Here is a 20,922-nt window from a genome sequence, read left to right as displayed (position 1 = left end):
ATCATACATCCATATCAAGATGTATCAGCACTGTCTGGGTTTTTCTAAGAGTATTAAGTGCAAATCTGGCCAAATTGCTTTTCTTTTACTCAATGGACTTTTTTGTTCTTTTTCTTCTTTTTTTTTTTTTGATTTATACATACACTTCACAATGGCAACATAAAAGAGCAGAAATTGCCAGTGCTTAAATAGTGAATCAAGCACTGCTGGCATTCTGATGATCGCATATATTGTGTAGGTTCGCTTTCCTAGCAGACTGTAACATTTAAAAGGCGGTTCCCCACAAGACTTAAAAATAAGGATTTTTATTTTCTTTAAAAACAAAAACAAAATATATCTTTTGTCTGGCAGCTTCACATAGAATTCACAATCCTGTCTGTATTAAACATACCTGTAAGATAGTCTGTTTATAACTGTGTTGTATGTTATATTATCTGACAGCAGCTTTGGGGAGGGAACCCCCACCTGCTGTCAGGATGAGAGGAACACGTGCTGGAACATATTACATCCTAAATACAGGTGTAACATGTAACATGTTCTAAAAGATGAACACCTCCTTTAAACAATTTGATCACACTGAGGAAAGGAAGAAAACCCTGTAAGCCAAGTTATTATATGCAGTAACATCAACATAGGTACAAACTGCTTTTCTCATTGGTAGTCATCAGTAGGTCTATGATAACTAAATTGATTAGTAAGCCTTCTTTACTTTATATGCTGAACATTAACAACAAATTATAAAGCATCTGGGGTGTTCTTTAGCATCTAGAATCTTTAGCATGCTGCCCCCTTTCCTTTTCTACTTATCTAATCTTGTGGTTGATGATAAAAAAAGTAATGGGCCTGGACTTTACAACAGAATAATTTTTAACAAAAATGAAATGTACTCGCAGGCAGTGGAATATTACTTATCCACTTCTGAAAACATCAGCTGCCTGGCTGTGACTCACCTCAGTACTTGCTGGATCACTAACGCCAAACTTATACATGAGGTCAAAACCCCTAAACTGCATGCTTAGGTCACTAAATAAAAAAAAGCACTATGGGATCAGTAAAGCCTGGTATATACTAGGAGTCTTTTTCCATTCAACACAGCGAGTTGAACGAAAAAAAAAAAACGATCTGTACAAACTATCCAACATTACAGCGATTTCATCCGCTGAGCAGTTGTGTTCTGACAGGGGGATGGGCCCCCCATTGTAACTCTCCGATCGGTGGTCTCAACCATTGTCTGCCGGTCACCACACAAATGGGCCAAATGTCGGACAGTTTTTATTGAAAAATTGTCCGATGTCGTCCGGCATTCGACCTGTGTGTATGGGGGTTTAATCAGGCAATTAGCATTTTCAGACTGAAGTCAGCAGTGGTAGCTTCCACGTATTAATTTCCTAGCCATATTTCCAGCGAGCTCATTAACTCCTGAGCAAACAAACACCCAGAAAGAGATGCTGTATTCTATATTTACCACCAATACGTCTAAAATGAAAAAAAAATTGTTGCAAAAAATCCAACAGGAGAATGTCTTAACAAAACTGTAACCTAAAATGTGTGCATTTGCATGTTGAAGAATTATAAAATGTAAAAAAGTCTTAATGTCACTTCTGTGTGTCAGGGTTCTTCAAAGAATCTGATGTGTTTGCAAGCTTCTTGGGTTTTAACAAGGCGGATTTTCTCAGCTTTCGCAACCAACTGTAAAGCAAAAGACAAATGGAGAAAGAAATTAGAAATGCAACTTATCTGGATTTCCAATCTTTTCCTCAAAGGGAACTGTTCAGAATATGAATACGTGGGCAGTCCTGCCTACTTGTAAATGCAAGCTTTTATCTTTGTCCTTCCTGACTAAGAACAATGATGTGTGGCATCAGGTATCCCAATACTTAATATGCGCATTCTCCTTCCAGGTCACGGAGTCACGAAGTACAGAATGAAGCATAAAAACAAAACCCCAGAGCGCAGCCTCTGAAAAATTAAAATAAAGCCATGTGCCTCAAACTCTTCTCATTTACTGTGTGTAAGAAGATTTGTACTGTTAAATGTAGACTTGGGAAATGTAAACGTGAAATAGGAGGCAATTTACAACTATGTGTCTATGTACAACAGTAACAATAGAATGCATGAAAGTGAAAAACCTTCAGCCTTTACAACCACTATAAGATTGTTCAGATGGAAATACGGGTTTTGTTTTTCTTCATTCAGCCGGTGGGCCGAACTGAAAAAAAAAAAAAAAAAAAAAAAAATGATTTCCCCCCCATCTACACAAGTGGAGATCAGAATCCTCCCCACTGCAACAATGTATTCTGATAGCTGGGTTTCTCCATTGTTATAATACACAGATCACTGGCTGAAAATTTAAGTGTGGCTGTTCAACAGAAAAAGCAAAAAAAAAAAAAAAAAAATAAAAAAAAAAACAAGCCAATTAAATCGGGAGGGACACGCATATCAAAATTTGGCTGGTCATTGCTGAGCTGGCCGAATTTCAGTCCATCTGTGCTCACCTTTACAAGTGGCCATGAGGTACAATGCTTAATTTGACCGGGCTCAGCTTTTTAAGTATGGAGATCAGAAATGTCATACAGATGTTTTTCTGTGCCAGCGACTGAAATTATTCAAGCAAGAAAGTCCGCATAAGAGCCAGGCAACTAGAATTTTGAGAAAGGGTCAATAAAGCCAACCAGACTGTTTGCATCACGGCCGAGATTCAAAACCATGTACGGGCAAGGCTGAATGTACCCAAGTTGATTGAACCAGCCTGCCGGATTTTACATGCAATTATTGCAAGCGACTGTTATAGTTGCTAGCAATAATCGCTGTCTTCTCATAGCGGCTACTTGCGCATATTGGCTCGATGGGAGGAATTCCCCTGTTACCACTGTCTGCTGATGAGGGAGTCAAGCAAATTTATTTTCTGTAGTTGTAGGAAAGAAAGTTGCTCCATCTATGGCCAGCCTAAAGCCTAATACACACAAGCTGAATGTTGGGACGACATTGGCCGGCTGACATTTGGCCCATGTGCATGGCAGCCGGTCCAACAGAAGCTGGCCTTTAGGCTGGGTTCACACTGCTGCGGCTAGGAGAACCGGATGTGATTCGCACCGCACTGCAAATCACATCCGATCTCTGTGCGATGCGAGTTCAGCCATACAGATAGTATGGCTGAATTCGCATCGCACCCGCTCCAAACTCGCACAGGACCCTTTTTTTGGTCCGCAGCAGAATCGGATCGCATGGGTGTTCACACCATGCGATCCGATTCCTGTCCGAGTTTGCAGATCGCACTGCAATATGCGAACTGATCTGGGGGTGTCATTAACGTTTCACTGACACTCCCAGCAGTTCGCATAGGGCAGTGTGAACTGCCGACGGGAGGCATGCGATGCGGGAACCCGCCGCGGATTCGCGGCGTTCCCGCATTGCTTCAGTGTGAACCCAGCCTTAGGCCGGTCTTTTCTGTTGGACGAGCCGGTGGCTGCTGGTATTCCAGCAGCCACCGGCTGTCGATCAGCGGTCTTAGCCAATGGCTGAGAGACCGGCGGAGGGGCGTTCCCCTGTCAGAACACAATAGCTCAACAGGGGAGATCGCTGTACTAACATTGTTAGTTTTTTTCCGTTCAACCCAAAAACACTAGTGGTGTGTACCTGTCTTAAGTGTACATGAGTCACACATTACAAAAAGCAAAACAAAACAAAAAAAAACAGCTTCTTCAGTAACTTTCACTATATATTTTGAACATGTTGAGAAATACTTCTGATATATGTGTAATACCTACTATCACTACAGTATTTTAGTTTGGAGGTACTGGAAATACTCAAAACCTTATCAAACAGTTGATCATAATCTTAAAGCTAATAAAAAATAAGATTCACCTTTTCAGTTCCCCGTTTCTTTTCACGAGGTCTGTTCAGTTTTGCCTGCCTGTCCACTAAGATCTTCTGCCAATATCGCTGCTCACCGTCTCCTAAAGGAAAATAAAAGATTGTGGAATTTACTAGTGCCCATGGATTTGGTTTAGGCTGAGAACCATTAAGAGCTCCAGAAAAGGTTGAATCCCCAAGTAAATTTACATAATATGAACTGCGCAAATATAAGTATAAGCAACTTCCTCTAATAAAAGAAGCATTGAATAAAAGTGCACTGTGAATAAAAGTGCACTGTGACTTGTGGCTACTATATTGGCTAGAACCCAGGAGAAACAGGAACAGTCTGATACTGGCTTTACCTTCATAGTATAAGCTAAAATCCTATCTAGAAATCTGCAGTAATGCATTAAAGGATAAGTTCATCGTTTTAAGCATGTTACACTTTACACCCATATTTAGGGTGCGACATGCTCCAGCTCCTGCCCCCCTTCCTGTGGCAGCGGGTGGGGGAGCCTCTCCCTGCACCAGATGTTACATTTCAAAACTGGTGGGGTTGTGCAGGGTTCTGCCCGCACAGCTGCATTCTTTATTCACAGGAACCCTCTTCCACCCTGGCAGACAAACCTGCAGTTCTCAAAGAACTGTAGGGGCACCGATGAGCACCCTTTTAGTTCATTCACACTTTCTCCAGCTTCGTAACTGAAATCCTGCAGAGAGGTACAGGTACAAAGCTGCAGGTGGTGTCTGCAGGAGCTTGACATAGCACCCATTATCTACTGATTGAGGGTGAAATGCAGACTCCTCTGAAAAAAAATATTCACTTTTTTTTCAAAAGTATGTGCAATTATAATTTAAAAAAAAAAGCTGAACTTAAGTACTTAAAGGCCCATCTGAATGTTAATCCATGTATGGCCCCTCTGGTCGAACTGCTTAATCAAATTCTGTACCTCCGCCACGTTGGATTTTCCGTAATCAGAGCTGTAGCTATGGAACACTGATCAGTGTATTCTGACGCCAGGGAAGTCTTCCTGCTGTCAGAGTACAATAACTCAGTGGGGTGGATTCCCCTATGTGCCTTGAATGGAAAACTTGGGTCAGTTTTTTGTTCAACCCACTGGTTGAAAAAAAATATATAAAAAAACTGCCCCTTCTATGGCCTGTGTTAGCCATTGAATACAAACTTACATAGACTATACAAGGTCGTACCTAAAATGTAGATGGTATTTATAACCTATTTTTCTGCCTTTGTTTCATACAGTCTACCTTGCTGTACTAGTTAACATAGTGCTCAGCAAGTGACTGATATCCATTAACCATTTCCTTACCAGTGAGAATTTGAACCTTCCAATTGTGCTTGCTCTGTAGATCAGAGCGTGCTTTCAGGACATCTTGAGCATCTTCAGGAGTCTTAAAGCGAGCATGACACTCCGTATCCCCCTCCAGCATATCTACATATACCACTTCAGACACTGCAGATAATATCTCCTGAAAAAAATAAAATAAAATGTTTGATGAAATTATATTTTTCCACATAGTGTTATATAAATAAGCAGTGTAAATGACCTCTGGATGATTTCATTATTACAAACAGACTCCTTTCACACAGGCTATCTGATCAGACATTATACGCTCCCCAAGGGAGCAGCAGATGTCCACTGACATCCGATCCAATCCTGCTCGCCAAATCCAGATGGATGGTGGTCCTATTTGCCAATCGTCTGGTGGATCGGTTGAAAACGGACAGGTGTCCATTTTCAGCCGATCTCCCTATACAGGAGAGCGGGACTGGGTCCGTCTCTGCTCTGCACAGTGAGCGGAGATGGACCTGTCATCAGCCTGCTCAGTTGGGATCAACAGAGCAATCCACCGCTGAGCAAGTGGAGTCCACCAAACGGAGGCGCCCATGGGAAAAGGGGCCTTTAGGCAGGCCACAGACTATGCGATTTTCTTTCCTCTAGCAACGCAGTCAGTGATGATGGGAGAACCCCTCCCACAGAGCTATTGTGTTCTGCCAGCGAGGGCTGCCATCCCTGCCGGTAGAACACAATGATTATTTCTAGAAACTATAGCCACTGGCAATAATTGAATGCTAGAAATCTGACATGCTGGTTGGATGGAGGGACTTGGGTACAATCATCAATTGGATTCAAACCATCTACGGCCAGCTTTATCCTCTAAACACAGGAGTCTTGCAATTAAAGCCAAACCCAAGGTACAGACTACCTACAGAGTGGTACAAATTTTTCTCCTTCCATACATCTTCAGGGCTCAAATCCATATACAGTTGCCATTCTCAAGTCTTGAAGAACTGCATTCATATTAATGTATTAAAGTGCAGCTCGCTCTGCGAGCCCAATGCAGACTACACATTATAGAAACTGAGACAGCACAACAGTGAATCCTGTAAAAGAGGCTGCAGTCACATCACATTAAATATACCAAGATTATCTATCATAATATCACTAATCCGATTATCTGAGTTTTTCCAAAAAGTCTATTGGCATACATAGCATCATTGCTAAACTCCAGAATGTGTCTATAATTTCCAAAGTTCAGCTTATTATTATATAACTATTGTGAGTGGTTGCCGATGCGGGAATCTCACCTGTTCCCACACCAGAAACCGCCCGCAGCCAAAATGTGCTGCCATTTAAAAATGCGAGGGGCTGCCATTCATTCTTAATGGCACCTCCACGCATCTAAAAACACAGCACGTTTGCAGGTGCAGGAACTGCCGGCAAATGATATGGTGTGTGATTTCCCGGCCGCTGCATTTTGAAACGGTGCAGGAACCTTTTTCATGCATGAAAAATATGCACAGTAGCCCATTCAAATGAATGGGCTGCTGTGCCCACACAAACACGGCCTGGAGACACGCCAAAAACGTGAACCAGGCCTTAAATATGAAACGCAACTGACTAAGATGGATTATGCGGCCACTACTGTAAACAGAGTCAATGGAGTTTTATTTGCTTACCTTAACAGATTTACGAACCGGCAGAGGATCTGAGCAAGTGATCTTCACAATAACGCCACATACAAACGGAGGCCCAAGATTTTCATTCTTTGAACTATTTGCTGTTGAATAAATGAAGAAAATATGAAGAGAAGCTGACAAAAACAGGATTTTTAAAAGCTTACCTGCAAAATCCTTTTCTTTGAAGTACATCAGGGGACACAGAGCCATAGTAGTTACTATGTGGGTGGGACCTCTGTGTCCTCTGATGTACTTCAAAGAAAAGGATTTTACAGGTAAGCGGTTTTTAAAAATCCTGTTTTCTTTTCATACAGCAGGGGACACAGAGCCATAGTAGTTACTATGTGGGATGGAGGGAGACAATAAAAAAAAGTAGGGCATTAACAGACTAGAGGACTTCTACTGCAGCCTGCAGTGCACTACACCCAAAGGCAATATCCTCATGACCTTTTACATCGATTTGATAGAATCTGGTAAATGTATGGACTGAAGACCAAGTTGCGGCCTTTCAGATCTAAGCCATGGAGGCCTGGCGATGCACCAACCAAGAGGCACGAACAGCCCTGGTGGAGTGCGCTTTAACATGAAAAAGGAGGAATTTTCTTCTTTAGACCATAAGCTTGAACAATCACTTGACAAATCCATTTGGAAATAGAAGATTTTGATGCTGCCTGTCCTCTTTTAGGACCTTCTGGCAGTACAAAACAAAACATCTGTTTGGCGAATCTGAGCAGTCTCCTTTAAATAGACCTTGACCGCTCTCACTACATCAAGGGAATGTAGCGACTTCTCTTCCCTAGATCGAGGTTCTGAAAAAAAAAAAAAAAAAAAAAAACATCCTGGTTTAAATGAAAACCTGTAACTACCTTTGGTAGGAATTCAAGATGAGGCCGCAATACTACCTTATCCATAATCAAAATATGGCTCTTTACAAGACAGAGCTGCCCTTCTGGCAGAGTATATGGCAAACAAAAAGATTATTTTTCTCGTCAAAAGAACCAAGGGAATTTCCTGTATAGGCTCTGTTTCTGTGAAGCCAACAAGACTAAATTCAAATCCCAAGGATTCAGGGGTGCCCCGATAGGAGGATTAATCCACGTTACCCCCTGAATAAAGCCACGTACCAGAGAGTGAGAAGCAAGAGGCCGTTGAAAGAATACTGATAAGGCCGAGACCTGGCCCTTGATAGTACTCAAGGTCAGCATAATTTTCAATCCCATTTGCAGGAATTCAAGCATCCCACCTATGACATACTTCCTGGAGTACCAACCTCTGGATCCACACCAGGAGACATATGCCTTCCAGACTCTACAGTATATGACACTGGAGACCGCTTCTTAGCATTAACCAAAGTAGATATTACTGAAGGAGATAACCCACGGTCCTTTAGAATGTGTGTTTCAATAGCCAAACCATTCAATTTTGCATTTGTAAGGTAGGATGGAATACTGAACCTTGTGCGAGAAGGTCTGGTCACAATGGCAAGGTCCAAGGGTCCCCTACTGCCATCTTTATGATCTCTGCAAAGCAAGCTCTTCTAGGCCATGCTGGGGCCACCAGAATCACCTCTTTCCGTTTCTGCTTGATCCTGCGGAGAAGGCGTGGAAGCAGCAGAACTGGAGGAAACGCATAGATTAGTGAGAACTGATCCCATGGAAAGACCAAGGGGTCTGTTCTGCACACTAACCCTTGTCCTTGACACAAAGTTGTCGACCTTGATGTTGAATTTGGACGTGAACAGATCCACGTCCGGAACAACCCATCTTTGACATATCGACAGACAGATGTCAGGGTGAAGGGACTATTCTCCCGGAAACAATTGTCGGTGACTCAAGTAGTCCGCCTGTCAATTTTCTATCCCTGGAGTGGAAATCGGCGATAGGCAAGGAATGTTGCTTTCTGCCCAAGCTAGAACAGGATTCACCTCTTTTTGGGCTGCACGACTTCTCGTGCCCCCTTGGCGATTGATGTAGGCCACAGCCATGGCATTAACGGATTGAATCTCGACAGGACAATTCTATAGTCTGAGCGCCCAGGCCTCTAGGGCCAGACGTACTCTCTGAATTTCTAGAGTATTGGTGGGCAAGGTCCTTTCTGACTTGGACCACTTCCCCTGGACAGATGCTTCTTCCAGGACTGCTCCCCAGCCTAGAAGGCTGGCATCTGTTACCACTTTCCAGGATACTGGTAGAAAGGATTTCCCCTGTTGAAGGTTGTTGGATATCAACCACCAATTGAGGCTCTGACGCACCTTGGGGGATAAGCACATTGGAAAGTCCAAAGCCTGGACCTTCTTGTTTCAGGCAAACAGAATGGTGTTTTGTAGCAGTCTTGAATGAAACTGCGCATAAGGACAGCCTCGAAGGAGGCCACCATATTTCCTAACAATTTCATGCACAGCCAAAAGGAAGGATTTCTCGTGCAACAGCACCCTGCCAGTAAAAACTTTATAAAAATAATAAAAGAAATAATACAGCGCTTAACAAACATGTGTCCGTATAAGTGATTGAAGCACCTATTTAGTCGTTTATCACTTCCATGGTTCACATGGACTTTTGTTACATATTATATATCATTGTTTGTTTTCACTTATATGGACACGTTTGTTAAGCGCTGTATTATTTCTTTTATTATATTTAAGTGTGTAGCACTTTGTGTATAGCAGCTTCTCTTTCACTTTTGATTTTGTTTTGCCTCAGCGCGAGTTATATATTTAGATATATATTTTTCACAGTAAAAACTTTATGGTCTCACTACCAAAAAAAAGTACTGGATCCCAGGGTCCAGCTCTCTAAAAAGAGAAACACTTACAAGCAAAACCTTGTTTTTTCGGATACGTGGGCTGGGTACCATTCAATCTGGCCAAAAATAAGACACTTGGAATGGATCCGGTCAGCATGGCTAGCCCCAACAAGGATGGCTCCAGTGGAGCTCAGCACAGCATATCTTTACTCGTGACCAACACCTTAGACACTGGCAAAAAAACTGAGGCACTCCCAGTAGTGGGAGGTGTTATATAGGGAGTGCAGTTCTTGTCTTAGGGCGTTCCAGTGTCCATCACCTGAAGGTGGCCTATAACCCACATAGTGACTACTATGGCTCTGTGTCCCCTGATGTATGAAAAGAAATATAATGCGACGGGGCAATGCACAGAAACAAAGTAAACAAGGCAAATATTGGGACAACTGTAAAACAAATTCACTGATGAGTGCAGTAACTAGTGTGTTTTTTAAAACAAAACGTGTAGGCAAAAATATAGGAGATGCCAACTGAATCACATATACGGTATATTTGTTACAAATCCTTAAATGTATTTTTAAAAATGGTACTTGAATCTGTTTTCATATTATCCATCTGTAATACTCCACACAGCAGCATTCATAGTGGGAGAGGAAGACTTCACTGCATAGCAGAGGTTTCCATCTAAGGCCGATGTCCTGTCAAAGACTGTCCCCCATTGGATAGTGTCCGGTGTGTACTGCGCATGCGCAGTACAAATGACAAGCAGATTCCGAAAATATCCGAAGATGAACGGTGCCTGCGCCGTAAACCCAGGTTCAAGCCCCACCATCCAAGTGGACATAGAGTTAGAATAAAAAAAAAAAAAGAGCCGAGCGAAGCAAGGCCGCGCCCGAAGCACGGTGAGTGAAGCAAGCACGCGAGGGGGCACCTCTAACTATGTGCAGCCCTATGTCTACTTGGATGGTGGGACTTGCACCTGGACTCACGGCGCAGGTGCCGTTCATCTTCGGGGAATTTCCGAATCTCATTGTGCTCCGTGCTGCGCCTGCGCAGTACGGGGGGGGGGGGGGGGGGGGGAGACACTATTCGATAGGCGGACATTCTTGGACAGTTCAGAAGAAATGGGCAGGCTGAAAGTACCAAGTTGACTGAGCAACTTGGGTACAACCAGCACAGCGGATTCTCTTGCGATTATCGCTAGCAATATTCACTGTCGGATCCTGGCGGGGGCGGCATCCCCCACCAGGAGAACACAAGGGCCCAGCTGGAGGGATTACCGCATCAACATGGTCTGTGTTGCTAGGGAAAATCAAGCAAATTTCTTTGCTGCAACTTGTGGTTGCAGGAAAGAAATTCGCTCCATGTATGGCTGGCCTAACACTGGGAATGTGATGATGTGAGGAGCAATTGCAGGTTAAATGCAACAGTGAGCTGCTGTCTCTTCACCAATTAGCTACACGTTGGAACAGCCTTTGCCCAAGCTGTTGTGTTTTAGCCAAGCTCAAATCAGGTACATATTACAGAACCTGGTTTTGCTGTTTGGTAGGGGTGCACAGATCACAGGACTTACTACACAAATTTTTGGGCAGTTCACATGTATGTGTTGTCTATTATTGCACCGTAAATGCTTCAGATCAATCTACCTTTACTGTCAAGGTTTGGCTCAGTTTCCATCTCTCCTGTAGAAGAACGGCTTATTTCATATAATGACTTCTTGAGGGACACCATGCTGGCTCTCTGAAGTGAAAGATATTCAGCCTTGAGGTCCAACCATTCTTTCCTGGGTAAATAAAACACATTTGTTTACCATGTCTGTGAAAGCTTACGCAGAAATTAAGATCCCCTAGAAATGTTTCTAATTGAGTGCAACACAAAACACTAATATTATATATCACCATAGAAATAGTTACTAACATTTTAGCACAATTCCTAGGCCCATTTTCTGGCTGAATTCACACAAGCAGATGTGAAGAGTCACTGGTGCTCATTGGGAGAACACAGGATCCAAAGCACATAACCCGATGCAGCACTCTGCATCCCAACAGTTGTGGTGAGTGGAACGTAATGAAATGTTACTTGTAACAAATCACTATAGTTCCATCAAAAAAATAAACAGTGGTTTGCATGCAGTCTGCTGCGCTGAAAAAACAAAAACAAAAAACAAACTACTACATGCATTACAAAAGAAACCCATTTTGAGGGGCTGCGATCGCTGTCTGGAAAATGCAAGCTGCCCATTTATCACTGGCTTCTGCAAAATACTGAAAAAGTACAAGTAAGCAGCCACTGAAATCAGAATAACTTACCTTTATACAGTCGGTCATAAAAGTGAATGGCTGTATGCGCCCATAATGCAATGCTTTCATGCAAGTTTACATTTTTTTATTTTTACAGCAAATTTTAAGCCTCAGACTGTGTGCATGAGGCCTTAAAGGCATTTTATGGCTCTGAATGTAGCCTGCGCCCATGCACATTGTGGCTTTGAGATCTAAATTTTAGAGCAGTGTTGAAGGGCAAAAAAAAGACCCAAATCTGCATTCAGAAAAAAAACTTAGGGTCCTTTCACACGGGGCGGATCAGTTCTGATCCGCCCCGTGGATGTCCGTTTGCTCAGCGGGGATCACTCCGCCGATCCCCGCTGAGCAGGGAGATGAGAGCTCCGTCTCTGCACACTGCGCAGGGACGGACCTGTCACAGCGCCGCTCTCCCCTATGGGAGATCGGATGACGACGGACCGCAGTGCCCGTCGTCACCCGATCCGATCCGCAGACGGATGGAAAAATAGCTTTTTCCTCCGTTACACTTTTTCGGATCGGAGCGGGTCGGATGTCAGCGGACATGTCACCGCTGACATCCGACGCTCCATAGAGCTCTATGGAGCACCCGTTCAGGTCCGCCTGAAAGACTGACAGGCGGGCCTGAACGGGACATTAGTGTGAAAGAGGCCTTACTGGCATTAAAAAAAAAAAAATATATATATATATATATATATATATATATATATATATATATATATATATATATATATATATATATATATATATATATATATATATATATATATATATATATATATATATTTAGCTAGGGATGCACAGATACCAGTTTTTTGAGACAGAGTACAGATACTTTTTCCTCAAGTACTCGCTGATACCAATTACCGATACTTATTTTTAGTGTCATGCGACAGTTTGTTTCTCTTAGGGCTCGTTCACACCATACATGCATGAAAACTAATGGGAAATGCACACAGACTTCATTGTACAGAGACAACAGTTTTCATGAGCATTTCAGCGAGTTTTTACAGCCTGTGCACATATGGGCGGCCCGGCTGCACTGCGATTTGATAAAGAGTCCTGTGCAATTTCAGTCGAGTTCAGGTGGGAATTCTAATCTCATGCACTACAATTCGCATAATAAATGTATATATATATAGCCGTTGGCCATCATGATTCGGGCAGATGCTAATATCCGTGGCCTTAAGATTGGTAACCTGGAAGAGAAGATCGGGCTGTATGCCGATGATACCCTCCTGTACCTGGCAGACTCGGGTCCTTCCCTGTGCGCTGCCCTTCATTCTATAGAATGTATCGGTGGCCATTCGGGTTTGCGTATTAACTGGTCCAAATCTCAGATCCTTCCCATTGACCATTTCCCCCCTCCGTTCACGTCTCCACCTCTGAGTCTCCCAAGGGTCTCCTCGATTAAGTACCTCGGGGTGCAGGTGACCAGATCACTCACAGACTACACACTCCTTAACATTGAACCCCTATGTACCCTGATCAAGACTAAGACAGAATTGGGCCAGACTACTGCTGGGTGTTATGGGACGCATTATTTTGGTTAAAATGATACTTTTACCAAAGATACTCTATCTTGTGTGGCATGCCCCCCTATATATACCACAAAAAATTTTCAAAACGATTGAGTCTATTCTTAACTCATTTATATGGGGGCACAGCAGACATAAATTATCCTGGAAGCTCCTGAAAAACCCGGCGACGCTGGGAGGAGCTGCTCTTCCAGACTTTCAGGAGTACTATCTTGCCTCACAATTATCCCATTTTTATTATTTTGATAAAAGCGAACTACTACGATATCAGGCACTAATCTGTGGGCATCCTGACAATCCAACCCACACCCCCCTTCAGGCAGTCCTCAGGGCCCCCTTGACGGGCTGCTCCCCCCGTCATAACGCAGACATGCTGACACATCACCGGAGGGTATGGGGGGTGGCACTGAAAAAACTTGGGTTCCCACGGGTCCACTCCCACACGCCTCTCTGGTTCAACATGCACCTACCTGAACTGCTGTCCATTCCAGATCCTGTGGTGTGGATACGCCACGGGATCTTATATATTTATCAGGTCATGACTAATATGGGAATAAAAACGTTTCAAATGCTCAAGGACGAATTTTCCCTCCCTAACCGTCTCCTTTTTAGATACCTGCAGCTCCGCCATGCCATACAAACCCAATTTATTAGCTCTAACCCATCCTTGGCAGTCCCCTCTATAGTAGATACAGTTACGGGTACTGAGCCAGCTAAATTAATCTCCACCTTGTACTCCGCTATCCGTCTCCCTGGTGTCATGGCCTTGGCCTATGCTGCTAAGACCAGATGGGAGGTGGACGTTGGGCTTATTGCGGATGAGGATTGGGATGACATTCTGGGGGATGTGAAATATGTATCCCCCCGGCTGTCAGATCGCCTCACGCAGCTGTATATCATACACAGGACATATCTAACTCCCCAGAATATAGCACGTTTCAAGCCCATGTACAATCCGGGATGCCGTCAATGTGGTCATACCCCGGGCTCCCTTTATCACCTTCTATGGACCTGTCCCACTATTCAAGCATACTGGATGCAAGTGATACGATTCCTGCATGACCAGATGGGTTCACCTGCTACCCTAGACCCCAAAATGTGCCTGCTCGGTCTGATGCCTAGCTTAGAAGCTGATAAATCTCTTCGCACCTTTTTGCATGAGACCCTATTCCTGGCAAGGAAAGCGGTGGCTAGAAGGTGGATGCAGGCCCTGCCCCCCACAATCCAGTGTTGGAAAAAAGAGGTAAATGATACTCTTCCATATAAGAAGCTGATGTGCATAGGGGGTGTTCACCTAAATACGAAAAGGTCTGGGGTAGATGGTTGGCAGATGGTGTAACGTGTACTTGATATACTCACCCTTCATCTTCTCCTTTCCCTCTCCTTTTTTTTTTCTCCTCTCCCCTCCCTCTCTCCCCCCCTTTCCTTTGTCTCTTTTTATACATACATATGTACTATGTGATGGCTCTACCTCTTGTGGGTAGTTGGTTTTATGCTACACGGTTACTGTAATGTATCTATATATGTGCTATCGTTTTGGCCATGTTGGCCTCCGTCAATTTATGTACCAAGCATTCGTACCTCAATAAAGTTGGCTTTTTCAATAATAAAAAAAAAAAATGTATGTATGTATGTATATATATATATATATATATATATATATATATATATATATATATATATATATATATATATATTATATATATATATACACATATACACATGTTTTCCCTTTCGTTCCATTTTCAGACTGCCCATAGTTAGGTTGGTTTCTCCTCATAGCACTTTTTTTTAACGGTTAATGGAATTTTAGCTTTTCTACAGGAAAAGGAAATGATTGGCCATTAGTTACAGAGATATTTCAGCATTCACACAGCTTATGCAAACCAGGCAGCGTGTGAAAAGAACGATGTACATATCTCTAAGATGAATTTCAGTAGGATCATCACCAGAAATTTTAGTTATCCTAAACACCCATGACATCCATGCCAAGCTAAAAATATAATAATAGACACTGCTAATTTACTGCTGTCTTCCTCCATGGTGACCCTATAACTTCCTGTCACATTAATTTGATTGACACTGTTCCTGACAATGATGTTCTAAGGAAACACTTACTGATTTATGTGCAGAACACAGCTCCAGGGTTTTTACAGAAATAGTAAGAAAAAAAAATCACCTTAGAATTCAATTAAATATCTAAATAGAACTAGAGAGGCAATGGCTTTTCGAAAGCTGGGTGAGAGGTAAGCAAATTTGCACCTAAATGGGTATTCAAAACCATCTTGATTAGCATCCTGGGAAAGCCTGCTGTGCTAGTATCCTGCTTGTACGAGGGGAAATATCAGAACGTACATGTTTGGGGAATTTCTTTTATTGAAAACCTTATACAGTGTACTTGATGAGCCCAAGTTTTGAATAATGGAAACGGCTTAGAACTTTATTCATGTTTTTGTTGCAATTTGAGACCCCACTGTGGAATTTTCCCCACACTTGACATAAGTGCAAGAACATGGGGTCACAGTGGAAAGAAGGAAAAAAAGAAAAAAAAAAAAAGAAAAAAGCAAATCAAAACTGACAGATTCTACTCTCTTACCACTCTATTGTACAGTTTTACGTTTTCTGCTATTGGGGAGATATTCCATCACTTCATGCCACTGACCCCAACGGGGTCACTGGCAGCAATAAAACCCCATCAAATTCTAAACCTTTCTCCGCTCCAACATGATTAGCAAAATCGTCACAAGTTGCAATCTATATATTGTTATGGCTATAAACGCCAACCATCCCCGGTAGATCCACAAATATTTGTATCCTTTTTACTGATTTCCAAATTCCTAACACCTCCACAACTCCCAGCTATAGTGACCTCAGACACACATAAGGCATTTGATTCTATAGAATGGCCTTACTTATTTTAAATACTGTTACGGTTTCGTCTGAGGCTCCTTTTCTATAAAGGTGGCGGTACTAGACAGGGGCGCCCCTCTCCAATCCTCGCTGTTGAGATAGAAGCACTAGCAGAGCTTATGGGAAATTCAGTGTTACTGAAAGGCGTGTGGATAGGTGCTTTGGAGGAACAAGCCTCTCTATGCTCAGATATGTTGCTATACTTGACAAACCCACAACACACTTTGAATAAGGCATTACATACTGTGAGGTTTTGGTAGCTACTCTAGGTTCAAGGTTATTTGTTCCAAACTGTACATATTTCCAAAGGATTCAGATCTTGTTTTTACTATGCCACCTGATTATTCCCTTCACGTCACAAACAAATTCAAATACACAGGGATTGATATTTAACTACGGTACGTTTCCCTAAATACGCGTACACTGACAACTTACTTCTGTGCAATACAACCTTCAAAACCAAAGTTACAACATGGTTAAAGCCTCCCTGAAAATAATAGGAAGAATCTATTTAAAATGTTTGTTTGTTTTTTTACCTAAAATATTGTATATTTTGTAGGATTCTCTAACTTATATAAAAACAAAAAAACGACACCGACAGTCTACATTTCTATGGCACCTCCTAAAACTTTACAAGTCCCCACCTTTTCAAGGCAATTGAGCTTTACCTACAATTCTAATATTATGCTTCCCAACTGATTTATATCCACTGGTGGCTCTTCCTTCTATTATCTCTTGTTACAAGACGCTAGCAAACCTCATCTATAGATGTGCATTGCCCTCAGCTGACGAACTAGTATTTTAAAAAGGTATTGCTGAAAAACACCAAGGTGTTTTCCTACTGCTTAATACAACAGCATTGAAAATATATCCATGAACTCCACTCACAAGGCTCCTTCAAAACCTTCCCTGTACTACAACAGGAATTGCGCAACATGAAAAACTGCCATTTTGGATAACTTCAACTCAGACATGCGGCTTGACCCAAACTAGGTGTAGTTCATACCCATCTAATTTCCACTTTTTATGATACGCTCCTCAGAGGCAAACCTCACACACAAAAAATCTCTAAAACTACAACACCAAATGGCAAAAAGTTCAAGAAATTTCAAATGGAAGTTGGAGGGAATTCTTTAACTTGGGAGGAGGGGGGGGGGGGGGGCGACAGGCTTTGTTTTTTTTGTCCTGCTGCCTTTCACTGCTTTCTCTGGCTCTCTTATCTCACTGAGGGACCTGAGCGACCAGTATTATTTTTTAGTCCTGCTGCCTTCTGTGGCTTTTTCAGTCTCTCCTGTCTCAATGGGGGGACCCGAGCGACCAGTCAGCACTTTTGCCAGCTGGTCATACAGGATCACCTCCATGACATAGGAAACTGGAAGCGATGAGCATACTTGTATAGTCTTCCCCGATGTAAACCCCCTGGATCCATAAATGTACATGCTGTTACTGCCTATTGCTATCACAGGGAATATTTATGTTCCCTGCGATAACAAGAACAGTGAAAAAAAAAAATTAAGCAAAAGGTGTAAAAATAAAATAATTAAAAATGGACCCCATTCAAAGGTGAACACGTGTTGGGGTCTTGCACAGATGCAAACAGTGATCCTCCCACAGATGTGAAGCATCACCATGAACATCAGATCATGGGCAGTAATTCTGTCACCAGACCTCCCGTGTAAATCTAACGTGGTAACCTGCAAAGGCTTTTAAACTGTCATCTATAGGATAGTAAAATTTATGTTTGTCGCTGTTGCACTTTTAGAGCATGACATGTTTGGCATCTATTTGCTTGGCATAACATCTTTTAAACTTTACCAAACAATGCAGTATTATATTGTGTTTTGTGTATTTCTGCACAAATACTGTGTGGCATAAATAGCAACACCCATCAATTTAGTCTCTAGGGCCTCTGCTTTATATATATTTTTAAATAATCCAGGTAATTTTCTAGCAAAAAATACTGATTGTTACATGTAAACAAAAAGCGTTAGAAAAGGCCTAGAGCTAAAGTGGTTAATATTAGTTAAGAAAAAAAAATTATCATCAAACATTATCTATGCATAAATCAGCAAAGAAAACCAGAGGCAGTCCTCTGAAATTTGACAAGAATTGGGATGAATGGCTACGCATCAATGATACCTGTGATGAATTAGAACTCAACTATACCCCTACCAACCTATACCCCTACCTACCACAAATTTAAGTTTAAAAAAAAAAAAAAAAAAAAAGCAGATAACGCAATAACTTTTTTCACAAATGTTATTGTACACATAATACATCAACACATGGAGAATACTTGTTCTGTTTATTGTATACCCGTTTGCCTTCTTTTCTGGTTAACTTGATTTTTTTGGTGATCAGCTGGAGATACAAGGAGTATCATAGTATCTTCAGAATTGGCACAATACAAAAGCATTGGATTGTAAAGCCCCATACAATCCATCAGATTTTCTGCTGATTTTTTTCCTTCAGATTTACCAAAACCATATAATATGAGGTCAAACCTTAGGAGTTTCAATTTGTATGCAATCAGACAGGCCCTTGCACTACATGGTTTTGGTAAATCTGAAGACAAAAAACAGCAGAAAATCTGAGTGTGTATGGGGCTTTACAATCCAATGCTTTTGCATTGTGCCAATTCTGAAGAGATACTATGATACTCCTTGTATTTTTGCATACACTCACTAAGACACCTTTCACACTGGGGTGGCGGGTCCGTTAGCGCGAAGCACTGCTAGTTTTAGCAACGATTTACCGCTGTTTAAACGGCGCTTTTCGTTCACTAGCGGGGCGCTTTTAAACCCCGAGAAGCGGCTAACAAGGGGTTAAAAAGTGCCCACGTTACAGCGCTTCCCGAAGCGCTGCACACTCATTCTAATAGGCAGGGGTGGTGTAGGAGTGCTGTATACCACCCCAAAGATGCTGCTTGCAGGACTTTGTTTCTCCGTTCCACAAGTGCACCGCCCCAGTGTGAAAGCACTCAGACTTTTACACTGGAGAGGCAGGTTTACAGGTGCTAAACAAAATGCCTGAAAACTGCCTCAGTGTGAAAAGGGTCGATAGATAGAGATAGAGATATAGATATATATCTCTCTAGAGGAAGGTTTTTCGAAAGTACTTCAAAATTTTGTTTGATTTTAACAAAATCAACTGAACGAGCGGACACTAAAATGAACTAACGAAGCCACATACAATGGTAAAAATGAATTGCTCCCATATTGGTATTACATTGCCGATATCATAAAATGAAAGTGTATGCTGTAGCCATATATCTCGTTTGAAGAGACTTCCAAGCATAACATGTGCTAAATGAAAACAAAAAAACAAAAAAAGGGAAATGTCTGTTGGTTGAGAGCTCAAACCCGGCCATAGACTGTTCAAATCATGGTTGGTCCAGCAGGAACTGGCAGAGATGTACCCAAGTGGAGCATTCAACATGGGTACAACCAGCCTGTCACAGCTGCTAGCAATAATTACTGTGCTCCCCCCAGGAGAGCATAAATGGCCCTGCGGGTGGAATCCCCACCCCCAGTAAAACACTGACTGTGTGGATGGGGAAATTGAGTGAGCCATTGTTGCAGGAACGAAAATTGCTCTGTCTATAGTCGGTTTAAAAATCCACCAAGCCTGCTTGTGTAAAGGACAACAGCATGAGTTAAAACAGGTCATAGAAAACATGTAGCTAAGGCCTGGTTTCTGGAAGCTTATAAGGAAAAAGTTGCTTATAATCCATTTTATTCCTCATGTGAAGCCTTGTTAAAAAAATAAAAAAAATAATATAAGCTTCAAATCTACATTTCTATGGCCAGGGGCATCATTCCCCAGTCCCTTGAACAATAACAGAAAATACTAACATGTGAGCGATTGATGTGCATGTTGGTGCATATTTTTCAGAAGCAATTTGTCTAACGTTTTGTCTAGGTTCACACTGGAACATTGCAAACCACCACATGTGACTAGCACAGGAATCACATGTGGTAATGTATACAATTAGTATCACACCGCATTCCTGTGCGCATCACATGAGATGTCTGTGCAGTGGGATTTCAACCATACATTTTGTATGACTGACAATACATCTGTATCAAAATGGCGCAGGACCCGTTTTTTCCTCCAGCACCTGAATTGCATTGCATGGATGTTCAAAAACATGTAATGCAATTCTGACAAACGCACTGTGCTTTGTCATTTTTTTCACGGTGTCATGAAGAGAACAATGACATCCACAGCAGATCGCATGAACGCTATGCAATTTCTTAGAGTGTGATGTGTGGAAACGCAGAAAATCTTGTGCATTACCCTCATCGCATTAGTGTTAACAGACGTCAGGCATGATCACACCACATGCAGTCCGGTGCGTTGTTTTTCTGCATGAAAAACAAGTGGTAAGTAGGTTATATCGTTTCCAATGGCATAGTTCATACCAGTGTGGTCAGTTCCAGTGGGGGGGGGGGGGGGGGGGGAAAAGTAGAACATGCTGCATTTTTTCTGCACTGACTATAGTGCAATGCAGTAAATCGCATAAAAAATGCGCCAGAATGCACAAACAAATGCATCGGACCAATTACAGTGGGGGAAAAAAAAAAAAAACGAAAGAAAAAAA

General features: G+C 42.1%; 1 protein-coding gene across 1 annotated transcript in view; it reads right to left on the bottom strand.

Moving 5' to 3' along the window:
* Positions 1-289: 289 nt before the first annotated feature.
* LARP7 (La ribonucleoprotein 7, transcriptional regulator) overlaps positions 290-20,922 on the bottom strand; it is a 69,401-nt gene continuing 48,768 nt past the window's right edge. The window contains exons 9-13 of the mRNA XM_077476751.1: positions 11,221-11,357; positions 6,836-6,936; positions 5,184-5,343; positions 3,865-3,956; positions 290-1,689 (exon numbers count right to left, since the gene is read on the bottom strand). Of these exons, the coding sequence (XP_077332877.1) occupies positions 1,609-1,689; positions 3,865-3,956; positions 5,184-5,343; positions 6,836-6,936; positions 11,221-11,357 (571 nt within the window). The 3' untranslated portion in view covers positions 290-1,608. The remainder of the gene's footprint in view (positions 1,690-3,864; positions 3,957-5,183; positions 5,344-6,835; positions 6,937-11,220; positions 11,358-20,922) is intronic.

Source organism: Lithobates pipiens, unplaced genomic scaffold (assembly GCF_037356315.1).
Source record: "Lithobates pipiens isolate NorthernLeopardFrog02 unplaced genomic scaffold, aLitPip1_a1.2 Scaffold_13, whole genome shotgun sequence".
Classification (NCBI taxonomy): domain Eukaryota; kingdom Metazoa; phylum Chordata; class Amphibia; order Anura; family Ranidae; genus Lithobates; species Lithobates pipiens.
Note: the sequence above shows the minus strand (reverse complement) of the source record. Positions and strands in the feature narration are given on the sequence as shown.